This window comes from Phycodurus eques, chromosome 5, assembly GCF_024500275.1.
Source record: "Phycodurus eques isolate BA_2022a chromosome 5, UOR_Pequ_1.1, whole genome shotgun sequence".
Classification (NCBI taxonomy): domain Eukaryota; kingdom Metazoa; phylum Chordata; class Actinopteri; order Syngnathiformes; family Syngnathidae; genus Phycodurus; species Phycodurus eques.
Window position 1 is genome coordinate 28,769,088 of NC_084529.1, and position 24,615 is coordinate 28,793,702.

Consider the following 24,615-nt stretch of genomic DNA (forward strand, 5'->3'; position numbering starts at 1 on the left):
AACAAAAATGGCAGAAAACCATTTTCCTATACTTAATGTTTATTTGATTTGTTTTTATTATGCTTATGTAGACTTAAACCTCAATGTTTTGTATTGTCCTATGTTTCAGTATGTCAAAGGCTTTGGAAGGAAGAAAGAAAAAAAAAAACTAAACATGATTGACTGGCACGTGTGACGTCACGTTTTGCAGTCACTCTCCACGAAACTACTCGTGGACGTGACAATACAATATCATAAAGCAACTACGTTAACTAGCAAAACACGTAATTACAACGTAAGGAAACATAGTTATTTCAAACAAAACCGGTCCCTATTTCGTGTATTTTCTGCAAGAGGTTGTGCTAGGTTAATAGCGCGTAGTTGGCTGTCGTTAGCTTCCGGGTAACCGACGACGTAGAATAAGTACTCTTCGATGTCAGAGCGAAATTACAAGTAGGCACTCGGGTTCCCGCCGGACTCATTATTATTGGCTCGAGACGAGGCGCCACTCCCTCTGTGCTGTTCCGGTGGGGGGGACGTACGGTAGCAGGCGGCGGTCACTGGGTGGAGGGGAAGGCTGCCGCTGAGTCAACCAGGAGAAGACACCCAGGAAGGTGAAGGACCCCGAGGAAGGAGGTCGTTGAATTCGGGACAGACAACAGATGTGGATTAACGTCCGTTTTGTGGCCGGGAAAAATACTCGACATGCACCGAGTAACGGGCAGGAGTGCAGGGAGCAATTTGATAGAGATGAGCCCGTCTGACTCTTATAATGGTGAGTCGTTTGATAATCAGCACTGTTTTTTTTTTTTTTTTTTTTTTTTTTTTTTTTTTATAAAAACACCGCCGAAAATTATCCGAGTTGTTTTGCCTCTGAAGGATTTTATTGTAAGCCTGTAAACACTGTAAAACCAACCTCATATTGACAGTAATTACTGTGATATTTCAGCCAGTAAGTGCTGACAGCAATGACGCCATTGCCAAAATTACCCTTTACGTATGCACTGTATGTTTTTTTGTTTGTTTGAGATTAAGTCATTAACGCATTCATAAATGCAAATGTACTCAGGCAGTATTTCTATTAAATCCTCTCGTAACCAAAAAGATATTAAGACTCAATGTGTGGTGTGTGTGTGTGTGTGTTTTATATATATATATATATATATATATATATATATATTCTTTTGTGTGACTCTGGTTTGTGTAAAAAAGTTTTTAAAAACAAAATCAACGATATCCACCTTGAACATGTGTCCTAAGTTTTGCCTCATTATAAGGTTGTGTACACTGTAAAAAAAAAAAATAGTAATAATAATGGCACACTCAACTTATTTACAGAGCTCTTTAAAATAACTACTGCAGCTGAATCAATTAGTGGTATACATAAATAAATGTCGGTGATATCCTACAGTGCCTCATCTGTGTCTTTGAGCAAACTGTCACTGTCCATATGTTGGCTACCTTTTCCACCAGCGGCCAGTTGGTGGTCTCAAGGTGTAAGAAGTTGTGGTCAGACTCCTCAGAGGAGAGCTAGCGAAGAGCCATATGCTCCCATTGGCATACAAGAGTTCCAGATTTGCTGAGATATTTCAGTCAGTGTTGACAAAAATGACATGATGTCATTGTCAAAATAACGTTCACATAGACACTGTATTCTTACTATTAAGTCATCATCACTATTCACCTTAAGCATGTCTCCTTAGTTTAGCCACCTCACAGGTATGTTGTGCTGTGGATGGAAAAAGTGACTTTTCGCGCCAACCAGTCTGACAGCTGGCCCACTTACAGGAAACAACGCATAGAGACAGGCAACCGGGCAACTCATAGACACAAGTCAATCTACGAATCTCTGTTTCTGACTGAATTTAGCCTACACACATGATAGTGTCTTTGTGGCCACTTATGGACATGCTTCTAAAATCTAAACCTGTTGTTGTAATGAATTAAAAATTGAGATAGTGTCTTTGTGCCCACTTATGGATGTCATTCTAAAATGTAGCCTAAATCTTTTGTTTTGTAGCTTTTTGTAGATGTAAACTCCATTTTGTATTTATCATCATTCATGTTTACTTGTAATATGGAACCAACCTTTATGATGAGTGTCCAACCTTTATGATGAGTGTCAATTAAGAGCAGGTGTAACTTCAACTGTGTAAACATCCTTCTTGCCATGTTTTTCCCCCAAATAGAAATGCATACATTAGTATTGCACACTTTGGGTTGGAAACATTGGTGGCCTTTCCGCTATCAGCTGCTTTCTGTTGAACAAAGTTGTGACTCTAGAGCTACGTGCTTGCTGCTTGCTTGTAGGCAGAGTGCCCGTTGTGCAGAAATAGGCTAAGCTGTATGAGAGACTTTCTCATATAACAAACAGCAAGCCAGACCTTTGCTGTATGCACTCTTTTTAAGAGAGGAAGCAAATGTTTGACCACCAAATCCATACCATAAACAGGCAATACTGATGATTAGCTGGATTCATATAACCCTATACTATCATAGGGATGATGCACATACTGCATGTCTTCTAGACTGGCATTTATTTATGTAAATTATGTGAATGTTCTGTCTAAAGGCTGTGAGTTCATTTGTTTGGCAAAAGGCAAGTGAATGTGATCATATAAAAGTTGAGTCTCTCAAATCAAACATTTTTTTTCGACTGCGGCTTGACAATAACAAAACCGTACATGGCACCATAACTGTCGTAGCCACTTTCTGTGGCTGGTGTGAGCCCTGCCTCCAACTGTAGTACAGCTATAGACCACAACACTGGCTGCTCCATACCTACCTTTCTGCAGCTGTTCATTGTTGCTTTATAACTCAACTTCAATACCATTGTTATGCCTCTCACATTCTTTATGTGCAAATGAACCAATGTTACACAAGACTGGATGTGACATTTTCATTTTAGTGTGTCTCATGTTGCTGTCTTGCAGATGATGTAAATGGCTACTATCAGGACTCACCCAGCCCAGGATCACTACATGGAGAATCAGAGGTGAAGACTACATACGTGTCTTAAAGTACACTAGGCTACAGTATATTGACTAACCTATCGAGATTTCTGAATTAAATAGTTACTGAGCCAGGGATTGAGTTCAATTACATAATACATTGTACAGCAGCTGAAATACGTATTTAACACATTAACAATTTAACCGATCAATAATCAAACAGCAATCCAGCCCCCTGTCAGTGCAAATGAATAACAGCTGGTTCAGTCCTAATTGATGGCCTACAAAAAGGTCTCATTGCCAAGGTGTTAGTCAGGACACATCTCATGATGGGTAAGAGCAGATAGCTGTCTCGAGACTGTTATGAAGTAATTGTTGCAAAACATAATGATGGCATTTGTTACAGGCGCATATCTAAGCTTCTGAACATTCCACTCAGAACGGTTTGGGCCATAATACGTAAGTGGAAAGCCAATCATACCACCATAAATTTGCCTTGATCAGGTGCTCCTCGTAAGATTTCTGACAGTGGAGTGCAAATAATTATCAGAAGAGCCAAGGAGCACCTGTGGAGAGCTTCAGAAAGACCTGGAATTAGCAGGTACTGTTGTCACAAGGAAAACAGTGCGTAATGCACTCCGCTGCCATGGCCTGTATTCACGCTCACCATGCAAGACCCAATCGCTGAAAAAAAAAGCATGTCAAAGCTCGTTTAAAATTTCCTGAACAACATTGGAACGTGCCAGTTAAATACTCGGAGAATAAAGTCTGGTCTGATGAGAGCAAAATTGAACTCTTTGGATGCCATAATGCACACCACGTTTGGAGGGAAAATGCCACTGATTATCACCCTAAAAACACTATACCAACAGTTAAGAGGTCAGAGGTGGGAACATGATGGTATGGGGCTGCTGTTCAGCAGATGGTACTGGTAGACTTCACATTATTGAAGGAAGGATGAATGGGCAAATGAAATGAGACATTCTTGCCAAAAAATCTCTCATCTACAAGAATAATGAAAATGAAACGAGGGTGGACATTTCATCAAGATAATGATCCAAAACATACTACCAAGGAAACTCTCAATTCGTTTAAAAGAAAAACAATACAGTGGCTTGAATGGCCGAGCAAATCACCTGGACTTGAACTGAACGAAAATCTATGGAAAGAACTGAAACTCAAGGTCCATAAAAGAAGCCCATGGAACCTTCAAGATTTGAAGACTGCTTGTGTGGCGGAATGGGCCAAAATCACACCAGAGCAATGCATACGACTAGTTTCTCCATACAGAAGGCGTCTTGAACCTGTCAGTGCAAACAAAGGCTTTTGTACAAAGTATTAAATAAATTCCATTTTGTGTGTTCCATACTTTTTCCCCTGTGTCATTTCACATTATTACAAACAACTTAATTTCCGAGTTTATTTGTTCTGCTTTCTTTGTATGTATGGATTACTTGGGTTGTTCCCAACATCTGGTGAAATTTTTATGTCGATAGCACCTTTGGAAATATACAACCCCAATTTCAATGAAGATGGGATGTTGTGTTAAAAAAATAAAAACAGAATACAATGATTTGCAAATCATGTTCAAACTGTATTTAATTGAATACAAAGACAAAATAGTTAATGTTAAAACTGATAAAATGTATTGTTTTTAGCAAATAATCATTAACTTAGAAATCGTAGTAAAAGAGTGGGGGTACTAGACTGTCCTGCTTGCAGTCCAGACCTGTCTCCCATTGAAAATGTGGCGCATTATGAAGCGTAAAATACGACAACGGAGACCCCAGACTGTTGAACAGCTGACGCTGTACATCAAGCAAGAATGGGAAAGAATTCCACCTGCAAAGCTTCAACAATTAGCGTCCTCATTTCCCAAACGTTTATTGAATGTTGTTAAAAGAAAAGGTGATGTAACACAGCGGTAAACATGACCCTGTCCCAGCTTTTTTGGAACGTGTTGCAGCCATTCAATTAAATATAGGTTGAACATGATTTGTAAATTGTTGTATTCTGTTTTATTTGTTTAGCACAACATCCCAACTTCATTGGAATTTGGGTTGTATTTAGTGAAAAAAATGGTGACGTGTTAAATACATATTTCAGCCGCTGTACATAAATCTTCCATTACATTTTGGATAGTCACTATATATGCTTCCCACTTTGTGGGGACAGTTCTGGGGAATGCCCTTTTCTGTTCCAACATGGCTGTGCCAGAGTGCACAAGGTCCACAAAGGCATACACGGATTAGTTTGGTATAGAAGAATTTAGCTGGCCAAGAAATGAGTTGAACGAGAACAGATTGTACACCAGGCCCTCTCAAAATCTAGTAAAAGGTCTTCCCATAAGAGTGGAAACTGAGTGAAATTTTCTTCTTTTCACTTCCCAGTACTCTTGTCAATCATAAAAATACTTTTTATTTTTTTAAATTATTGACAATAGATGTTTAAAGGACTTTCTTCAGAAAACACAAGTCGTCGTTGTTTCTGAGTATAGTGTTTCTTTACCACTTTCGATACACACATGTACAGTGTGTATGTGTGTAATGACAGCATTATTTAAAAAAAAAAAATTAAAACATTTTAGCGTGTGAACTGTTTGTTTTGTACTTTTTAAAATAATTCAAAGTCAAGCGTTCCTGTTTTAGTCAGTTGTATTATATTGTAAATGTACACTTAACGCCAGCCTCAAAATTGTGGATTATTTGAACATCAGCACAAACTTCATATGTCGTCCATGACTCAAAAAACATCTTTTATATAGGTTGCCTGATCAAGCTGTGTATATTTTGCCTTATTTACAGATCGTTGTGCTGTATTAACTGGATTTATATGGAACTGCAGGGCCAAGGATTCCTTGTGTAAAACGCTAGAGATTATCCCATGCTAATGTGCCCTCTTGCCCCCTTTTTAAGTGTCACGGTGTGTGTGTTGAGACCTGTGAGTCTCTCAACACCAGCATGGCCACACTGGCCTCATCTGACAATAGTGACGAAGCTCATATGGACGCTCACACTTTAGAGCCCATCAGTTCTTTGATTGGGGTAAGACAACAGTCCGGTGGACAGGTGCATGCTGCTGCTGTGTTTGCATGTGTTTTTCTGACACCTTATGGATCTGTGCTGTTTTTTTTTTTTTTACTAAGCCAGATCCTGATGGCTTAACAATAGTTTTTCAGAATAGATTTGAAGTAATTTTTTTTACCTAAACATTTAGCTTGTTTTGATACATTCTCCTCAGTGACACTGTTAGGTTGGAGTTCTTGGACTCTACTTTAAGACTTACTCTCACTGTACCCTCGGTTCCTCCACAGTTCTGGAAAAAGCGGGCGCTGTTCCTGATGTTTCGTTCGAGGGTATGGCATGGTAAAAACAGGCTTTTGATGTGATGCGTATGGTCCGTCTGCCACAATCAGCTTCATAGAATGAAGTGTGCCTGACAGAGCTGAAATCAGTGTGCATATTGGTTGGAAGGAGCTAATTGTAAGTAGCTTCATGAGCATGTTTTTATTACTCCTGCAGAGTTGGAAAACATGCTGGGGCGATGCATCATGAGAGTTCATTAAAACTGCTTTGCTCTCACTTGTGATAATTCTATGCTTCACTAAGAAGAAAGTGGCTGCTGGAGCATAATTAGTGTTCACTACTTGTTGTTGGCCTCAGGTTCAATATGTGTGTTTGTGTGTTCTTTTGGATTTATTGACCCTTAGCATTATACCGTAGTGTGTTATCGATCAAGACGCTGCACGGAACTTCTGCGGCTGACCATTTAAGGTCTGCACTTAAGATCGATCGTTTCCTTTGCTCATTGAGTATGCTGCATATTATAACATACTGAAAAATCAATCTGTTTGAGGGTAGATAAAACAAACAGCACAAAAAGCTGGTTGCATCAGTATGCCCTTTGTTGAAGCACATTTTCCTTCATTCATTTTTGGTCGTAGTTGATCAGCATGGCACAACTTGACTTGGAAATGTGACCAAATGCACCCCACAGATTTTCAATTTGGAATTTTTTTCAATTGTGCCTGGCAAGACCAATCATTTCAAAACTTTCATTTTCTTCCGGTGAAGCCATTCATTTGTTGATTTGGGTATACTGTATGCTCCAGTTAGTTGGTTATACAGTTTTCTGTTCAAATGACAGGTTTTCCTGATATTACAAATGAGAGCAAGAAATCATTTCAAAACGTTCTCCGCCATAATTGTGACCTATAACCACTAAAACGCAATGGACAAAAACAAGAAGAATACCCACCATCCTTTACAGAGGATAAGCAAATGTAAACAATGGAGATAAGTTGGTTGTACAAATCTGCATGCCGTCTTATATGTAACTGGGGATGTGGCTCTTCAGAATTAACCAATCACATTCAGACCAATGTTAAATGGGAGTTAGCACACACCTGCCACCATTTAATGTGCCTCTGATTAAATTCAAATAAAGTTCAGATGTTCTAGTAGTCCTTTCCTGACATTTTCCATTCACATCCTATAGCACAAACCAATGTCCACACAGAGCTTCCTGAGCCTTAGAGCCATCTTTTTGTTGAAAGGTGTCAGTCAGCAGATCAGTACAAAATAATTTCTAAGGTTACATATACCATGCAACACAGTGAATAAAGTGGAGACAATATGGCACAACAGTGACATTACCAATCACTGGATGTCCTTCTAAAATGTATGAAAAGACGATAAGAAAACGGATGAGCTTTCCGAAAGGTCTGTCTTGGGCAAACACAACAAACACTGCTTATCACCAAAAGAACGCAACACCTACATTCAGAATCATCCTTTGGGACTGTTTTTCTTCAGCCCGAACTGGAACCGTGAAGTAAATGTGGAGGGAATTGCGAACAATGCCAAATACAAGTCAGTGTTAGGACATAGACTACAGGGTTCTGGTAGACAGCAAAATGTCAGGGAAAGCCTACTAGAACATCTGAACTTTTTGAGAGGTTAATCAGAGCAAATTTAAATGGTGTGCTGACTCCCATTTAATGTGAGTTTGAATGTTTGGTTAATTCTGAACTCAGCCACTTCCCAAATTACAAGAGGGTTTGCGCACTTGCGCAACCACATTATCTCAGTGATTTATGTTTACCTCCCCTCTTAAAAAAAATTGAAATAAAGGTTATAGGTCACATAGTGTAAACAGTTTTGAAATGATTTACTGTGGTCTATTTTTTTACATTACAAATTTGAACAACAGGTGTGTAGACTTTTATTTTTAAACCCCCCGTATCTGTTAAATGTCTTTCTGAGTAGTATTTATGTTCCAAAAACATTTTCCTCTGAAAAAGTCCCAATTAAAAATATTATTTTTACACTTCCCCTTAAAATTAGTAACTTGCTGTGTAACACCATGTTTTACACATACCACATACGTAATACGATATAAAGTAGACAAGAGCGGAACCAAGACATCACCCAGTAGTTTGGGGTTAGTGGTCGATGCACAGAACTCTGGTAGCTCCACTTGGCAGAGGCGGGGTCAAACAGAAGCACTGATTTTTTTTTTTTTCTGGCTGATCTGTAATTACAGCAAATTAGAGACGTATTGCTGTTGTTAAGGAAGGCCAACGCCCCCGCATGGTCATCATAAACTAATTCATTCCAGGAGCTAATGTAGGAATTCCGGCTTTATTTGGGATAAGAGCTGTTGAAAAGGTTAAACATTTGGACTTGTAAGCTTCTCCAGCAAATTAGTATCCAGCTTTTTCCGCTTAAAGGATTTGCACACATGGATTGATTGCTTTTAGACTGAGTAGCCAGACCGCAGAGCTTTATCCTTCATCAGCCTTTTCAGACTCGATAATTCATGATTTAACGGCTTCATTTGCAGCCTGTTGCTATCTAATGGTAATAGCAATGGATTTTATTGAATTAGCTTGCTATCGGATAGCGTTTCTCACAAATATGACGACGTCATCTTGAGGAGTCTTTTTTTCCCTTCCACCTCTTTACTCATTGCGGGACGTGTGAGTGTGTGAGGGCTTGCATGAAACTCCTCTGGTGCAGAGATACTGGGGGCAGCGATGCTTTCAGTGCTCTCCTGCAGTCTTTGTAGGAAGGCAAGTGGTGCTGGATCGCGAAGCCGGCTTTTCCCCGGATGCATCATAGCCATAAAGGGAGGAGGGCCATGGAGGTAAAGTGCTTTCTCTCCTCCTCGCAGAGTGCAGACAGGCAGGGCCCACTCTTTTCCTTTAGACGTGGTGGTGGTGGGCGTTGTCATTGTACGGAAAGTATTTTGCCGCTGTGGCGATGTTAAGTAGTGCATGGTTATGTTTAGCTGCCTGAACAGCTGAAGAAGCATCAGATGCTGGCAGACAAACTGCCCTGTCCTCTCTTGGAGCATTCCTGTGGAGTTTGTTTCCCGTCACCGAAGCAGGCGACAAACTGCAGGGCTACTGCTAGCTAACACACGGCTGACATTTACACTGGCCACAATAATGCTGGTCTAAGCCCAACAAGTGCATGAATTACAGGAGAGAAATGCTAAAACACTGGACAATGTAAAAACAGGTTGTTGGATCTCTGTTTATTTATTCATTTGTGTTCCCCTCGACATGACCATGCTAAGCCTGTGTAGGTCTAATTTGAACAATATGGCAACTTTAAAAGTTATGCTTTAAAAAATTTTAAAAAATACACAGTGGTCTCGACCTCTACAGTTCTGGCTCAGTGTCATGTCATCACAAGCGTTTCATCGTGTGTTTTACAGCAGTGATTTTGACATAATAAAACAATAAATAGACTGCAAACCAATCTATAAAACAAAAAAAAAGAACCCATAATACTACATTTTTAAGGATCTGATTCAAAGTGCTGATACAGGTATTTAGTGTTTGCACAATCTCTTGTCACCAGAGGTGGGGAGTAATAATAATAATAATAATAGTACATTTTATTTGTATTGCACTTTACATCCGTTGATCTCAATCTGCTACAGAGAGGAAATGTTTAAAAAAAGGAAATAGATAAATAAAATTGGATGCAATAATATAATGAACAGAAATGTGGAGTAATTAAGAGAGAAACTACAAACACATTTAGCAATAGGATTTTTAAAAAAGAATGTTTTGAGGTCACGTTTAAAAGCATTTGTAGTCCACAGCCTCGGAGCTGCAGAGGACTTGGTTCTTGGGGCTCGGAGGGTATTTGTGGCTGCAGAACGGAGGGTGTGTGAAGGAGTCTTGGGGCTGAAGATTTTGTTTAGGTACTGAGGGGGTGGCATATTTGAATGGAAGTGTACACCTTTCTCATAACCTCTAAGTGGCAGTGGCATATTGGAATGAAAGTGTACAGCTTTTTCCTAACCTCTAGATGGTGGCATACATTTATAAAATGTGAACGTTTTTTTTTAACCATTTTCCCCTATACCTATGTATAATGCGGAGTATTTACTTTTTACAATTATTTTGGGGAAAAATATGCATTATACACAAACAATTACGGTACTACTAATTTTAAAAAAGATTAAAAGAAATTACGGTACTCCATTAGATTCTCAAGTAACTTGTTTGATAACTTGTACTTGTCATAGTAGTTTTAATGCAATATACTTTTTACTTGAGTATTTTTGTTAAGACATGCTGCTTTTACTCTGTTACGTTGAGCTACATTCCACTCGTTTATTTTTTTTCTTTGATCTACCGGTATTATTGCTTGTGTGATCTATTTATGTTGGTTTGTCGGAGTACTTCGTGTCACATGACTGTTTCACCAATCGGGGAAACCATTACCGATGTTTGATTCAGTTTCACCAATCAAAAGGAGCTAGGGGTGTAGTCACATGACCGCATACAAACTATTATTTTTGTTATTTGTGTTTTATTTGTATTGTTTTTAATTTTTTTCGGGGTGGGAAGGGGGTGCATACAAAGTCTATGCAGCCCCCTCCCAAGACTTTTGCATGGTACTGTACCTGAGTGTGATACTGTGGGGCTCTCTACTGACACAGTGTGCCTCTGTGAAGTCTTGTCAATTGTGCACCAAGACTTGTAGCGTGTTGTGCACGTTGTGAGCTCTTCTACCTTGTTATAGATCGAGAAACAGCAGCAGAGCAAAGACTTGGTGTTCTTGCGCGATGGAGTACGCAGGATTGATTTTGTCCTGTCCTACACTGAAGAAGAAACTGAAGGAAGGCCGGTAAGAAACAAGTGCATACCTGTTTTGTTTTTTTTACCCTTCTTATTTTGGTTCCAAACATTGTTGAGTGTCAAGGATCTACATCTTTAACAATATCTGTTAGTTCTACAGTTATGCAACAGAAAACATCTTTTTGACCTGACCCTGAGAGTAAAAGGCAGAAATAAACCAAATACTACATATTGTTGCTCAGTCGATAAATTTGATGAGGTATAGATTCGATTCAAACCCGCGACCCACTTTTGGGTCCCGACCCTCTAATTGAGAATAACTGTTTTTTTAAAAGTGTATGGTGCCTTTTACGCCACTCAAAAAAGGTTTCTTCCTTGTGACTGAATTTAGTATTTTTGCAAGAATACCTTTTGCAGATTTCCATGAAACTCCCAATTCCCTAAAATTGGTTGCACTGTTTTTTTTCGACTGCAACAAAGTGACTTAATATTATTCTATGTGCTCTGAATTAAGTACGGTGTACCGAGATGATTCATAATATATGCCTTCAAACGATAGCTACCCTTATTCCATTTCATGGGCCCTTTATTATTTGTCTGGTCAGAACCGGTTCTTACAGGATGTCCCCCGACTCCAGTGGGAGTCAGCAGCGACATACTCTAGATAGCGCAACACTGATAAAAGTAGACAAAAGTGTTCTCAGTTTATAGAATTTATTTTCATTCCAACAAGGCCGCTTTTCCTTTGGCCTCAACTCCTGGAAATATTCCGTGAACTGACCATTGAGATTTGTACACAGACACTCTACTTTGTGCCACTATGTTTGTGGCAAGTCTTAAGCTGCGGAGACGTTTAGAGGTTGATAGTAGGGTGTTAGACTTCATATCTGCCTGTTAGCACTTTACTGCTATGTTACTGCGGCATGTTGAATTCAACTTAGGAGATCCTAGTCAAAGGTCCGAGCACTGGTCTGCCAGGAACAGGAGCGTTTTTTTTTTTTGTGTCTGAGGAGGAAACAGGACGCCATGTCCTGTGTTATTAGCTGCACTTTTCAGTATATGTCAGCTATGACAAGGGGCTCATTTGTCAGTACTCTGACGTCATGAAAAAATACCAAATAAATGGAAAAGGTTTTCTGTATTTTCCCTTAATGCTATTATCACTGGTGTAAATTTTCACAGAGAAACTTAAGAATCAATGATTATATGCACCAAAGAAGCTTTTTCTGGCTTTTCCATTTTGTTCATGTTGATATTTGCAGAATTGTTATATTTTTACAACTTTGACTGAGAAAAGTATCATAACACACATACACACACATATCAGAGTGGATAGTTTTACAATGCATTTCATGTTTAATGGCCGTAGAACTGTTGCAAAGAAAGAAAAATATAATGATTACAAAATTGCAATTTGTTCTACTAAAGGGAAGAAAGAGGGAGTTGTACGAAGCCAACCTAGTGAAAATCGGCTTGGAGCTGGAGACCGAGGATAAATCTGTAAGAGTTCATGGTCATTGATTTGATGATGTCTCACAATGTAAGCAAATGTAATGGCCTGAAAAGCAAATTGTTTACCACATTTTAGGAATCGGAAGATGGGAAGACCTACTTTTTGAAGATCCACGCTCCCTGGGAAGTGTTGGCCACCTACGCAGATGTGCTGAAAGTCAAGGTCCCCTTCAAGACCAGTGACATAGAAAAGAAAAATGCGATGCGAATGAGCTGGCTGGCCACCCCTTTCCGTCTTCCGGACCACATCATGGACCCTGAACCAGACTACTTCACTGCTACCTTTAACAAAACCAAATCTGACTTCTTCCTCATCGATGACAGAGACACATTTTTTACCCCTGCTACTCGCAACAGGATAGTAAGTATGCTTTTTTGGGGGGCAAATCTTCAAGACAATATACAGAGAGAAAGAAATAAAACATCATTGCTATTTTTTGTTGACCTGTATGCAATCCTTTTAAAGAGCCTACTGTATTTTTTTTATATCAGATAGCATCGTCTATTGCATACTTACAGGGAGATCTCGACAAGAGCTGTAGAGTGTCCAAAGTGTGACTAATTTAAAAAGAAACCAAATCTGCAATTCAAATTCTTATTGTTGGCGGATTAACGTTTTATTTTTATTTTTTATTTTTTTTTTTTTTTTACTGTGGTCCCAAATATTATAGAGATTATAAGCACACGTTAGGTTAACTAAGGACTAAATGTCTGCAGGTGTGAAGGTGTGCGTGAAGCGTTGTTTGTGTCTATATGTGCCCTTGACTGGTGACCAGTTCAATCCAGTAGCCCAATGTCAGCTGGGATAGGCTCCAGCTCCCCCCGTGACCCTAAAGAGGACAAGTGGTGAAGATAAATAGATGGATGGATTTTTAACTGCAGGAGAAAGTTTTTTTTTTTTTTAGGCCTTAGTATTATTTGGAAAATAAAAACAGTTGTGTGGAGAACTCAGAGCATCGTAGCTGAATTGTAGTTGTTGTTTTTGAACTGGAACCTAGATTGTTTTATGAAGTGCTCGGTGGCAGTTTTTCTTTTTTTTTTTTTTTTTTTTGAAACGCATATAACATGCAATCCTTTAACTAAGTCTCTTTGTTTCTTTGCCAAGGTATATTATATCCTCTCCCGATGTCCATATACAGAGGATGAATATGTTGAGAAAGACAAGAAGGGGATCAAGAGGTTGCTTAACAATGGCACCTACACAGGCGCATTTCCACTGCACGATGTGAGACCCTTTTGCTGAGTGTAATGAAATGTTGAATTAGAGGTGCAATGATTAATGGATTAAGCGACCACGAATGGATTCGATTCATCGATTAATCATTTAGAGACCTTCTTTAACTCAACATTGTCCAAATCCTTGAAATCTCAACCTCTCAACAGTAAATAATAATTATATTAATAATAATAATAAATAAGTAAATCTTACTAAGTGTATTCATTGTAATAATAAAGCAGACTGATTATCTTGTGTGTTACAGCAAAATAAGACATTTGCACACGTCTTTATCAACCTTTTTTGTTGACACCAAACCAGTAAGTGAATCATAAACACTTTACGTAATTTGAAATAATGTCCTGGTAATAAAGGGATGGAAATGGATGAATTTAAAAAAATAATCAACAGATTAATCGATTTATTCAAATAAGTCTTAGTTCCAGCCCTGTACAGATGAATCGATGATTAAAAGAAGTCTTAGTTGCAGCCCTGTATTCAAAGATCAAAGGTTTTTCAGAACAAGGATTTAAATAACAGCACTTTATTAATGTGTCCTTTGTGTGAATGCATGCAGAGCAGATACTGGACAAGATATAAGGATCCGAGTTGTGAAAGGGACAGATACAATCTCTACCAACACTGGGCCAAATTCTCATGTTTCTACAAAGAGCAGCCCCTCAATCTCATAAGGTGATTGATTATACAGAGCACAGTGTCCCATCTTTGTTGCATGAGCATATTCATACAGCTCACAAGCTAAACCATGTTTTTCCCCCTCTACAGGAAGTACTACGGGGAGAGGATTGGCCTCTATTTTGCCTGGCTGGGGTTCTACACTGAGATGTTGGTTTTTGCTGCGATTGTGGGGACAATTTGTTTCCTTTTCGGATTGTCCTCATACAAAGACAACGAGTGGAGGTAAATTGGGAAGGAATACATAACACTGTGTCCATAATAATCGTGCTCATCACTGCCATTGATTCCAATTGTGCTTAGTAAGGAAATCTGCAGTGATGAAATTGGAGGCAATATTGTGATGTGTCCATTGTGTGACAAGAAATGCAGCTACTGGAAACTCAACATGACATGCAACGCCTCATGGGTAAAGACATCTGTATTTCATAGTTCATTCATGATCCGTGCTCTGTGACTTTTAATGTGGGATATTACTTACTGCATTTCAACAATTTCTTACATTCTCCAACGTCTTTTCTTTCAGCAAGCGCACCTGTTTGACAATGTGGGAACATTGTTTTTTGCCATTTTCATGGGGATTTGGGGTGAGTAAATTCAGTCTTGCACTTTTGAGCTGCAGGACCACCTAGTGGTACAGCTTCTGCAGCTAGCCACTTGTATATAGTGTCATCATCATACAGGGGTGGCGACTTATTCTTCCTCTTCATACCATCACTATCACATCAGCGTTGTAAAAAAACATCAGTAGTACTACACAAAAAAAATGCACGGATGATGCAACTGTGCCACGGACATCGTCTGGATCTTATAACATGACAAAAACAAGCATTTAATAATGTACATTTAATTGACCAGCGATGCTGATTATTGAATATATGAATGTGTTGAGATTGCCACAGACATGCTTTACTAGTCAAATTTGAAACCTGGTTAAAAAAAAGAAAAATAATCCCAATGCTTCTATAGTTTTGGTTGCATTGGCCAGCGCGACTGATTATAAAGGATTAGATTGAAATGGGAGCACATAGAGGCTGAAATCTGATTGGACAAAAAATTTCCAAAGTCCACTTCCACGTACTGGAAGCAATGCAGCCAACGGAAACGGTATGAAATGAAGAGAATAGATTGTGGGGATTGAATTAATGCAATTTGATGGAACAAATATTACCATTTAGGTCGGAAAATAGGTCAGTGCTTCTGAGTAAACCTTGCGGCACACCACTGATTTATTGTACAGTGACATTGTTCCTGGAGCTCTGGAAGAGGCGTCAGGCCCGTCTCGCGTACGAGTGGGATCTGGTGGACTTTGAGGAGGAGCAGCAGCGACTGCAGATCCGTCCGGAGTATGAGAACAAGTGCACCAGCCGCAAGCTGAATCCCATTACTCAGGTGTTTACATGCTAATGAAGTAAAATACTGTTGTCATTTCTAAGTGCTATGAGTCGAAAGCAAATGAGTATAGTTGGATAAGGAAGTAAATTGAAGTTAGACACATTATTAAAAAGAAACGGGATGCTCAGAATTTGCCTTTGCCATATCATATCCATCTTCAGGAATCAGAGTTGGTTTTTGAGAGGACTGCTACTGATCTAGTGGGGAAATTATTTCTGTGCTGGGTCACCGTGTTTTTCTGGGTAAGGGTGGTGCTCCAAATGGACTGACTGCCACTTTGATGTGGGTGAGGTTCTCTTGCGGTGTACATTGTACCGATGAAGACCACAGGCACAAGTTTCCTTCAATGCCCCATTATCGTACGTCTGATAATTGGGCCTACATGCGAATGCATTGTAGGTCTGCCTCAAATCAATAGTGATTGGTAATTAAAGGAACCTTGTGGAGTGGCTTTTCAGGCTATAACAAAGTGTCACTGACCTTATTTTTTTTGCACACGCTTTGCTTGCTCATGGTATAGGAAGTGGAGCCTTACTTACCCATAACAACAGTCAGGTGTGCACGCATATGTCTGTCTGGAGCCACTGTCCTGTTGTGGGTGAGCATTCTATCTTAGTTTATTTTCTCTTTTCCTTTATAACAGTAGTCATGTGACCAGAACTGACTGGCAAATGTATCATAGTTTGCCAACCATGCATGTGAAGTGGGCTCATATTTTCATGCAATTTTTGGCCTACTTAACTTGCCTTGCCTGCGTGTCTGTATTTTGGCATTTGCACTGGTAAGAGTACTGGTTGTGGTGTTGTGATAGCAGTCCTATTTTCATGTTCTCTCTTTGGCATCTCTGTCCCAAAGATCTCTCTGACCGTTTCCTGCATCATTGGAGTGATCGCGTACCGCCTGGCGGTATACGCTGCCTTCGCTAGTTTCATGAAGGACAATGCACATTTGAACAAGATGGGTTCCTCAATCACCCCGCAGCTGGCCACGGCTGTCACGGGCTCCTGCATCAACTTCATTATCATCATGATCCTCAACATCTTGTATGAACGAGTGGCTGTTTGGATAACTGACCTCGGTGAGGGCAAGAGCGGCGTGGTGTATTCCTGTCCTTGGTGACGTTTAACAATGTTTAAAATGTGTCAGCCTTTTTCTGTTTGAAGTATTTTATTTTCTATTTTATTTTGTTTGCATATCATTGCCACAGAAATTCCAAAGACCCACGTGGAATATGAGAACAAGCTGACAATAAAGATGTTCCTATTCCAGTTTGTCAACTACTACTCCTCCTGCTTCTACGTGGCTTTCTTTAAGGGCAAGTTTGTTGGCTATCCTGGAGGTTATTCTTACATGTTTGGCCAGAGGAGCAGCCTCAGGAATGAAGAGGTAGATAGAAATCACTATTTAATCAAGTTGACTTTAATTCTGCTCTGTTCAATGTCGGTATGTTTGCATTCAGTGTGACCCCGGTGGCTGTTTGATTGAGTTGACCACCCAGCTGGTAATAGTGATGACTGGTAAGCAGGTGTGGGGAAACATCCAGGAGTCTCTGGTCCCGTGAGTAAACCAAAATCTAATCTACATTGCTTTAAAAAAAACAAAAAAACAAAAACGCTATTCATCGTTGACCCACTTGTGTCTGTCAGGTGGTTGAAGAACTGGTGGCGCAGCAAAAGAGTTCGGGCGCACCCAGAGAGTCTGGACAGCCGCTGGGAGCAAGACTACAACCTGCTGATGTCTGGGCATCTGGAACTCTTCTACGAATACCTGGAAATGGGTATAAATGGGTAGCCATCCCATAGCCAGTTCAATACATTCAGTCAGTAACTGGGATATTGTACTCAATGGCCACGTTAGGTACACTGGCACAACAAATTGAGGTCCAATGCAAGGGCTGTATAAACTCTGCTTTTGCTAAAATTATAATGTTCCGTTTTGATTGAAAATGTCAGAGGTATAAATTAAACAATGTTAATTATAGTAGTTGTCGTCACATCAAACCTACAGTTTATTTCGAATTGTAATGTCCTTGTTTTAATCCGAGTGCACCAAAAAGTATTTCAAACACCTTCAATAGGATGCAGTGCAGTAAAACAATACTGAAAACTCCACCACAGTAATAAAGATTGTGAAATCAGAACCTCTCCAAAGATGTCATTTAAAACTGAACGTTTACTATTGTTGGCAAATGCAGTGTTTTCCAACCTTTATTGAGCCAATATACATATTTTACATGAGCAAAATCTCGCAGGTTTCACACTTAAGTTGAACAACAAAGCTGATGTACTCTCAGGAAGCCGCGACTTAACGTTCTTTTTTATGAATGGCAACAGGTGCATACACTACACTACACTACAGGCTAATTGTACCACAATATCGCTGGGATTGTTAGATTTACAAAGATACCTTACTTACAGTAAATGAATGAATAATAATTTTCTGACCAATAAGTACATTTGGATAATCGCCCACGGCACACCTGATGATCTCTCACATCGGGAATCATTGGGGTCTGCCTGGTTCATGTTTACGGAGGTCAATCAATATCATTTTGTATTCAAAATACAGCCAGAACTAGAGAAATGGATCCTGCAGATGGTGCTGTTTCTTCCCTAATGTCCCTTTTCTCTTTTTGCTCTAGTGATCCAGTTTGGTTTCATCACTCTGTTTGTGGCTTCCTTCCCTCTGGCTCCCCTGCTGGCTCTCATCAACAACATCATTGAGGTTAGAGTGGATGCCTGGAAGCTCACCACGCAGTTCAGACGTCCTGTGGCATCCAAAGCTCACAGTATCGGAGCCTGGGAGGAAATCCTCAGTGGGATCGCCATCCTCTCTGTCGTTACCAATGTAAGAGGCGGACTGCATCTTTTTTTCGCTATGTCTCTGCCCGGTTTCATACGAATGGCATACAAATTACAGCTTTTTTCTTTTTTGTAACCAAATGTTGACTCATTGTTGTTGAGTCTTACAGGTAACCGGTCTTCTGTCGCTTCTTGTTCTCTTCTTGTCCTTTTGCAGGCATTCATTGTGGCCTTCACCTCTGATATGATCCCCCGACTCGTGTATATGTATGCTTACCAGCCAGATGGGGTGGTTACTATGAAAGGCTACATCAACAACAGCTTGTCTGTGTTCAAAATCTCAGAGATCCCACTGGACAACAGGCCAGAAGATGGGGAGATTCCCTACTGGTTCAGCAGCTCCATCACAACCTGCAGGTTTGTGCGAGTGTCTGAGCTTTGAGTGTTGGTCAGGTGACAAGTAACTGTGCATGGAGAGTGTCTTAACTATATGCTGTGGTAATCAAATCCGAGTTATTTCTATAGCACTGTTCATAAATTAAAATGATTTACAGAGATAAAAAACAGACAATTAAAAAAGCAAGACATATACACAAACCCACCTCTACCATCCCAACATATAAATGCAACCACACCCACGTGAACGCACGCACGCAGCACATATTGACTAATAGTGTAGAGACATAGCAAGGCACTGAGGGAAGACAACCTGTGGGAGCCATCCACACCGAGAAGTGCCACCGGCTGCAGCCACAGAGGATGCCGCCACGGCCTGGGTAGAACTCCACGTTGTGCAGACCCCCCCACCCAGTCCCCCATGGCCCAGGGAAACTGCTGGATGACATGACCAGACTGAAAACACCTCCCAGCATGAAGGCTCCCATGAGGAGACACTGGAATCGAACTTTAGACTAAAAGGCAATAGGACATCATAAAACAACAACAACAACAAAACACAAGGGACCGTAATTAATATAATAAAGTCGGATAAAAATGTAATAAATTGATACATGAATACATGTGTCATAAATAAATATCTAAATCAACAATAAATCAGTTAAAAGCTAAACCAAACAGGTAAGGCTTGAGCCTCCTTTTTAAAGCATCGACAGTCTCTTCTGCTGTTTCTTGTTCTGATGTTTTTGTCTGCACTGTGGTATACAATTGCATATTGTTTTATTCACATTTACAGAGTTGACTGAACCCTAATGCTAGTTAACTATTCATGCAGGTACCATGACTACCGCTACCCTCCTGGCCATACGAATCAGTACACCCACACATTGCAGTTCTGGCATATACTGGCTGCCAAGCTGGTCTTCATTATCATCATGGAGGTAACGTGCCCTAAAGGCAACGTCAACATTTACTGACCACATTCGCTAACAAAGGATAAGCTTTGAAGAAATGTTCCTAAATGAGAAATGCATTTTGTTCACAATTGAAAGGTTTCCAGGCATCTCGATAAAAGGTCGCTGACATTCTTTGGTCAAAATTAAGAATTACAGCACACTTCTAACAGTGCCCTTTTTGAGGCGGCATGGCGGACAAGTGGTTAGTACGTCTGCCTTAGCACATCTCGGCGCCGGCAGTCCTGTGTGGAGTTTGCATGTTCTCCCCATTCTTGTGTGGGTGTTCTGCCGCTACTCCAGCTTCCTCTCTCGGGTTCATTGAAGACTCAAATTGTCCATAGGTATGAATGTAAGCGTAAGTGGTTCGCCGCGATTGAGTGGCAACCAGCCCAGCGCCCAAAGTCAACTAGGATAGGCTCCAGCTCACCTGTGACCCTAATCAGGATAAGGATTAAATGGATGGATGTTTTTTTTTTTTCCTTTTCGTTGTAATAATTCTGTAACAATACAGTATCAAAACCGAAAATTGCGATACCTAAGACACGAACATGTGTCGCCTTTGAAATGCCAGAACTGCGAGACGCCCCTTCCAACAGCCAGTTTGTGCTTACATTCCAGATCCAGCCATATGAGCTGCAGGTGATCCCAAACCTATTAATATTATTTCAAGTTTATTTGAAATGATGTCAGCCTAGATTGAAGATACATGTCTTCGGCGAGCCTCCTCCAACTGTGTCATGTGACTGCTTCCTGTGGTGACGGTCAGCTAACCAAAGTCGGCAAAACTCGCTCATGCTAGCTCAACTCACAAATCTCACTTTGTTCTCCCATCAATTTCAACTGCAACTGTTTGAAAGCTTCGGCCCAAATTTCCGTGCGGGTTCTGTCGTGTGGTACAGTGCACGAATTCTATATTGTTCCAAGCGGCCGACACAACTAAACCCAGTTCAACATTACATCCCGTAATTCTGTTATCTTCATTTCATATAGACTGTCTACAAGGTCGTGCAAGGTTATTTGTGTTCTAGTATAGTTCACAGCTGTGCCTTCATCCTCTGCAGCATGTCGTCTTTCTGGTCAAGTTCTCCTTGGCCTGGATGATTCCTGATGTTCCGGCCGACGTGACAGATCGAATAAAGAGAGAGCGCTACCTGGTCCAGGAGTACCTCCACAACTACGAAGTGGAGAGGCTAAAAAGTCAACTCAGCGGAAACAAGGACGATGGTACTGATGAGGATGCGGTCTACCCGTCTTTGCCCACACATGAGGTGTTATCAGAGCATCTCTAGCACTGAGAGCAGCTTCTCAGTCGGCAAGATGTGATGACGGTGATCCAGACACGCCTGCTTGCTTATTATGTTGGTCCCTTTTTAGCTGTGCAGTAAACCCCTGCTATTCGAGCCCTGCCGCGAATAGTGAAAATCTGCTCGTAATTCACGCCCCTCCAAAAATGTTTTTAACTGCCCGAAATTCATATTTTCAATAACTATACCGCAAACTATGATCACAAAACAATTTAATATCATTTAAAATGTTTAAGTTGCAACATTACCATTTAAAATACATAGCTTACAGATGTGATTTGTATGATGTGCATCGGAAGTGCGCGTGCACATTCACATGCGGCAAAGAATCTCTAACTTCCGCTAACAGCCCATGCAAACGTGGAGATGTGTCGCTTTAACATACTTCCTTGACGCCAATTACGACTTCGTATTCGCCTTAGTTGATCCCCAACGTACAAAGCTGTTAGCCTCTCAGTCGAGATGTGTCACTTCATCTCGACTGAGAGGCTAACAGCTTCTCAGTCGAGAAGTGACACATCTCGACGGACAAGTGCTTCCTTGACACCAATTACTACTTTCCAAATGGCCAGAGCTTCGGCACCATCTTGTGGCATCTTACAGTGTTACGGAATGAACACAAGACAACACAAATAGGTGCGTTGTAGTGGTACAAAAATGCAAATAGTGATCTGTGATTGGGGGGGGCGATTGACTGTATTTGCGTCATTATTAATGACGCACGCACTTGTACACACGCAGCCTTTATGAAGGAGCTCGAGGTGTCCTCAGTCCTCCGCTGTCCTGCTTTCAAGCATGCAGAAAACCTAGAAGACTTGAATATAACTGCCTTGTATTTATGACCTTTATTCTATGCTGTAATTGTAATGCCGAGAATGATCACATTTTGCTGTAAGAAAAAGGAAAACAAGCCACGCCATTCAGGACTATTTATTTTACTAGCCAGTATAAGTTGCTTAAGAATAGACGCCTTAATATATATAACACTTTGTCCTTGCGTTGATATTTCAGTGTTCTGTCATGTGCAGTTCTATGAACAGCTGTGTTATTTGCCAAAAATGTATGAATCATTTGATTCATTTCTAGTTTTTACTGCTTCTGTAGTTCCTCAGGGTGTCCCATAAGTTTGGCCTTTGAAATGGCAAAACGTAATAAAGACAGGGTGTCCCATGGGTTTCCATACGTAAAAGGTTGTTGTTGTTTTTTTTCCCCAATGAAAACCATTTTATTTTAAATACGCTCTACATGACTACCGTTGTTTTAAAAACACGTTTCAATGCGTGTCCTCCACTGCTGAAGAACACGTATTAGCACAGCTGCAAAGGCGTTCCTTGAAAATACAGTGGTGCCTTAAGAGTAATTCCACGCTCGTAACTGAAAAGAATATAAATCAATTTCTGTGTTTTTAAATAAGAAGTACTTTAAAAAACGGTCATAAATAGAATGAGAAGTAAATAAAACATTTCTGGCACATTTGTTTTGCTTTAATTCAATGGGACATTGTGCTGCGCCTTCTGGTGTGAGCGCTTCGTCCCGCTTGGGACACACAGTGGGTATGGAAAGTATTCAGCCATCAGTATTCAGACCCTTTGCTCAGTATTTAGCAGAAGCATCCTTTTGAGCTAATACAGCCGTGTGTCTTTTTTTGGGAATGATGCAACAAGTTTTTCACACCTGGATTTGGGGATCCTCTGCCATTCCCCGTTGCAGATCCTCTCCAGGTTGGATGGTGAATGTTTGTGGACAGCCATTTTCAGGTCTCCAGAGATGCTCAATTGGGTTTAAGTCAGGGAAGAACGGTCACTTGAGTTGTTCTGAAGCCACATTATTTTAGCTGTGTGCTTAGGGTCATTGTCTTGTTGGAAGGTGAACCTTGGGCCCATGAGGTCCTGAGCACTGGAGAAGGTTTTCTGTCCATATGAGGTGCTGTGTGTACATTATTGGGGGGAAAACAAAATGCGTGAGTGAAAATTTAAGGGGGTCTGAATACTTTTCCGTACCCACTGTATAGAAACAGCCATGGAGACAGCCACAAGGTATTCAAGGAATTTGTCAAACCTACACGCATTTAAACATGGTATGACACTATAAAATGTGTTGCTCTTTATTCGAAAGCATTTTTTAGGATATCTGAAATAGTTTTTTAAAAATGTTAAAAACGACAGTACATGAAACGTGTGTGGGACACCCTGCGGGGCACAGCGCTAATAGAACACAAAGCTACAAAACTATAGCTGCTTTTTATATTGGTATGAGATCCTCGATATTTTTCTAAACCAAAACCTGACATGTAACTTGCTTCACTTAAAATGTAGTTGCAAAAATCGGCTGCTGCTGTCACTGTGATTAACAAGGCGCTTTGACACTTGACGGGTCATCCAGGCTTAACGGCTGCTGCGTGTTGAGAAGTGCAAGCCCTGAGTGATTGAGGAGATCCCTGTTTAATGGGCCCGTGTTTGCCAACACGCTGGAGCTAATGAAAACCGGCCGGCCACTGGCCTTCCACTTAACTGTTTGCTCCAATACGCAAAGCGCCATCGCCCAGCTGTTCGTACGTGAAAAAGATTTTGGATTTTGATTTTGAATCGCACAGCGCACTTGATGAAAATGACTTATCCAAGTCATAAGCATGCCAGTCTTGCGGTTGTCATGACGAGGCCGCATCCACAGCCCTCGAGTGTTCGGAAGGAACAATGCGTCAATCTGACGGTGTTCATATGCAGGATATTTAATTTTAGAAGGCTGTCTACAGAAAATGTTGTCTTTAATTGAAGTATTTAAATTGCTTCAAATAGCTGATAGCTAATTCAATTAGTCAGCTAATCTTATGATCATTGTATTTTATACTAATTGTTATTTCTTGGTGAATTCATGTTTTTGTTGTCTTTTGTCACTTTTTATACTTTACCAAGTGAACCTGTGTACATGAGCTATCCAGTCATCAGGTTCTGTATTTTTCAAACGTTTCCTGTATTGAAATCTCCAGAATAAAGTCAATTTCACCCCATGTTTGCATGAACGGTCCACTCTGCTGTTTTGCTGAGAACATTGGCAAGCATGAACATTCGCACAACAGATGGGCCGAGAGGATGCTGGTTCCCTGTCAGTGTTTGTTCGCACTAGTGGGTGTGGTTAACGCTTAAATACACTGGCGCACTCTTCTCACCTGGCATCCAAAAACAAAGGCAACATGTATATGCGCTCTTTTTGCTCCCCTCTTACTCGGGCACAATCACCAACTGCCCACACATGAAAATCAGGAGTGGACCTTATAGTGTCTTTAAAATATATTGAATTATAACCTAAAC

At 40.4% G+C, this 24,615-nt stretch overlaps 1 protein-coding gene across 3 annotated transcripts; it reads left to right on the top strand.

Annotated features, from left to right (window-relative positions):
* Nucleotides 1-412: 412 nt before the first annotated feature.
* ano5a (anoctamin 5a) lies at nt 413-24,306 on the top strand. Of its 3 annotated transcripts, none has more exons than XM_061676034.1 (20): nt 413-754; nt 2,913-2,974; nt 10,976-11,080; nt 12,460-12,531; nt 12,620-12,904; nt 13,649-13,768; nt 14,337-14,452; nt 14,546-14,680; nt 14,759-14,864; nt 14,982-15,042; nt 15,696-15,847; nt 16,012-16,092; nt 16,706-16,928; nt 17,058-17,236; nt 17,310-17,407; nt 17,497-17,627; nt 18,492-18,697; nt 18,869-19,068; nt 19,883-19,988; nt 21,065-24,306. In XM_061676034.1, the coding sequence occupies exons 1-20, from the start codon at nt 685-687 to the stop codon at nt 21,290-21,292; spliced, it is 2,736 nt and encodes a 911-aa protein (XP_061532018.1). In that variant the 5' UTR covers nt 413-684; the 3' UTR covers nt 21,293-24,306. The 3 variants fall into 3 exon arrangements, with proteins under 3 accessions (XP_061532018.1, XP_061532020.1, XP_061532021.1); XM_061676036.1 differs by lacking the exon at nt 16,012-16,092 and adding an exon at nt 16,371-16,448; XM_061676037.1 differs by lacking the exon at nt 16,012-16,092.
* The last annotated feature ends 309 nt before the right edge of the window (nt 24,307-24,615 follow it).

What these genes read in the sequence shown, in the direction of transcription:
- ano5a (XM_061676034.1), top strand. Translation starts at nt 685, where the DNA reads ATGCACCGAGTAACGGGCAGGAGTGCAGGGAGCAATTTGATAGAGATG. An exon ending in GCGCATTTCCACTGCACGAT is followed by an intron (nt 13,769 to 14,336) that starts GTGAGACCCTTT and finishes GAATGCATGCAG; the next exon opens with AGCAGATACTGGACAAGATA. An exon ending in ATCCAGGAGTCTCTGGTCCC is followed by an intron (nt 17,408 to 17,496) that starts GTGAGTAAACCA and finishes TGTGTCTGTCAG; the next exon opens with GTGGTTGAAGAACTGGTGGC.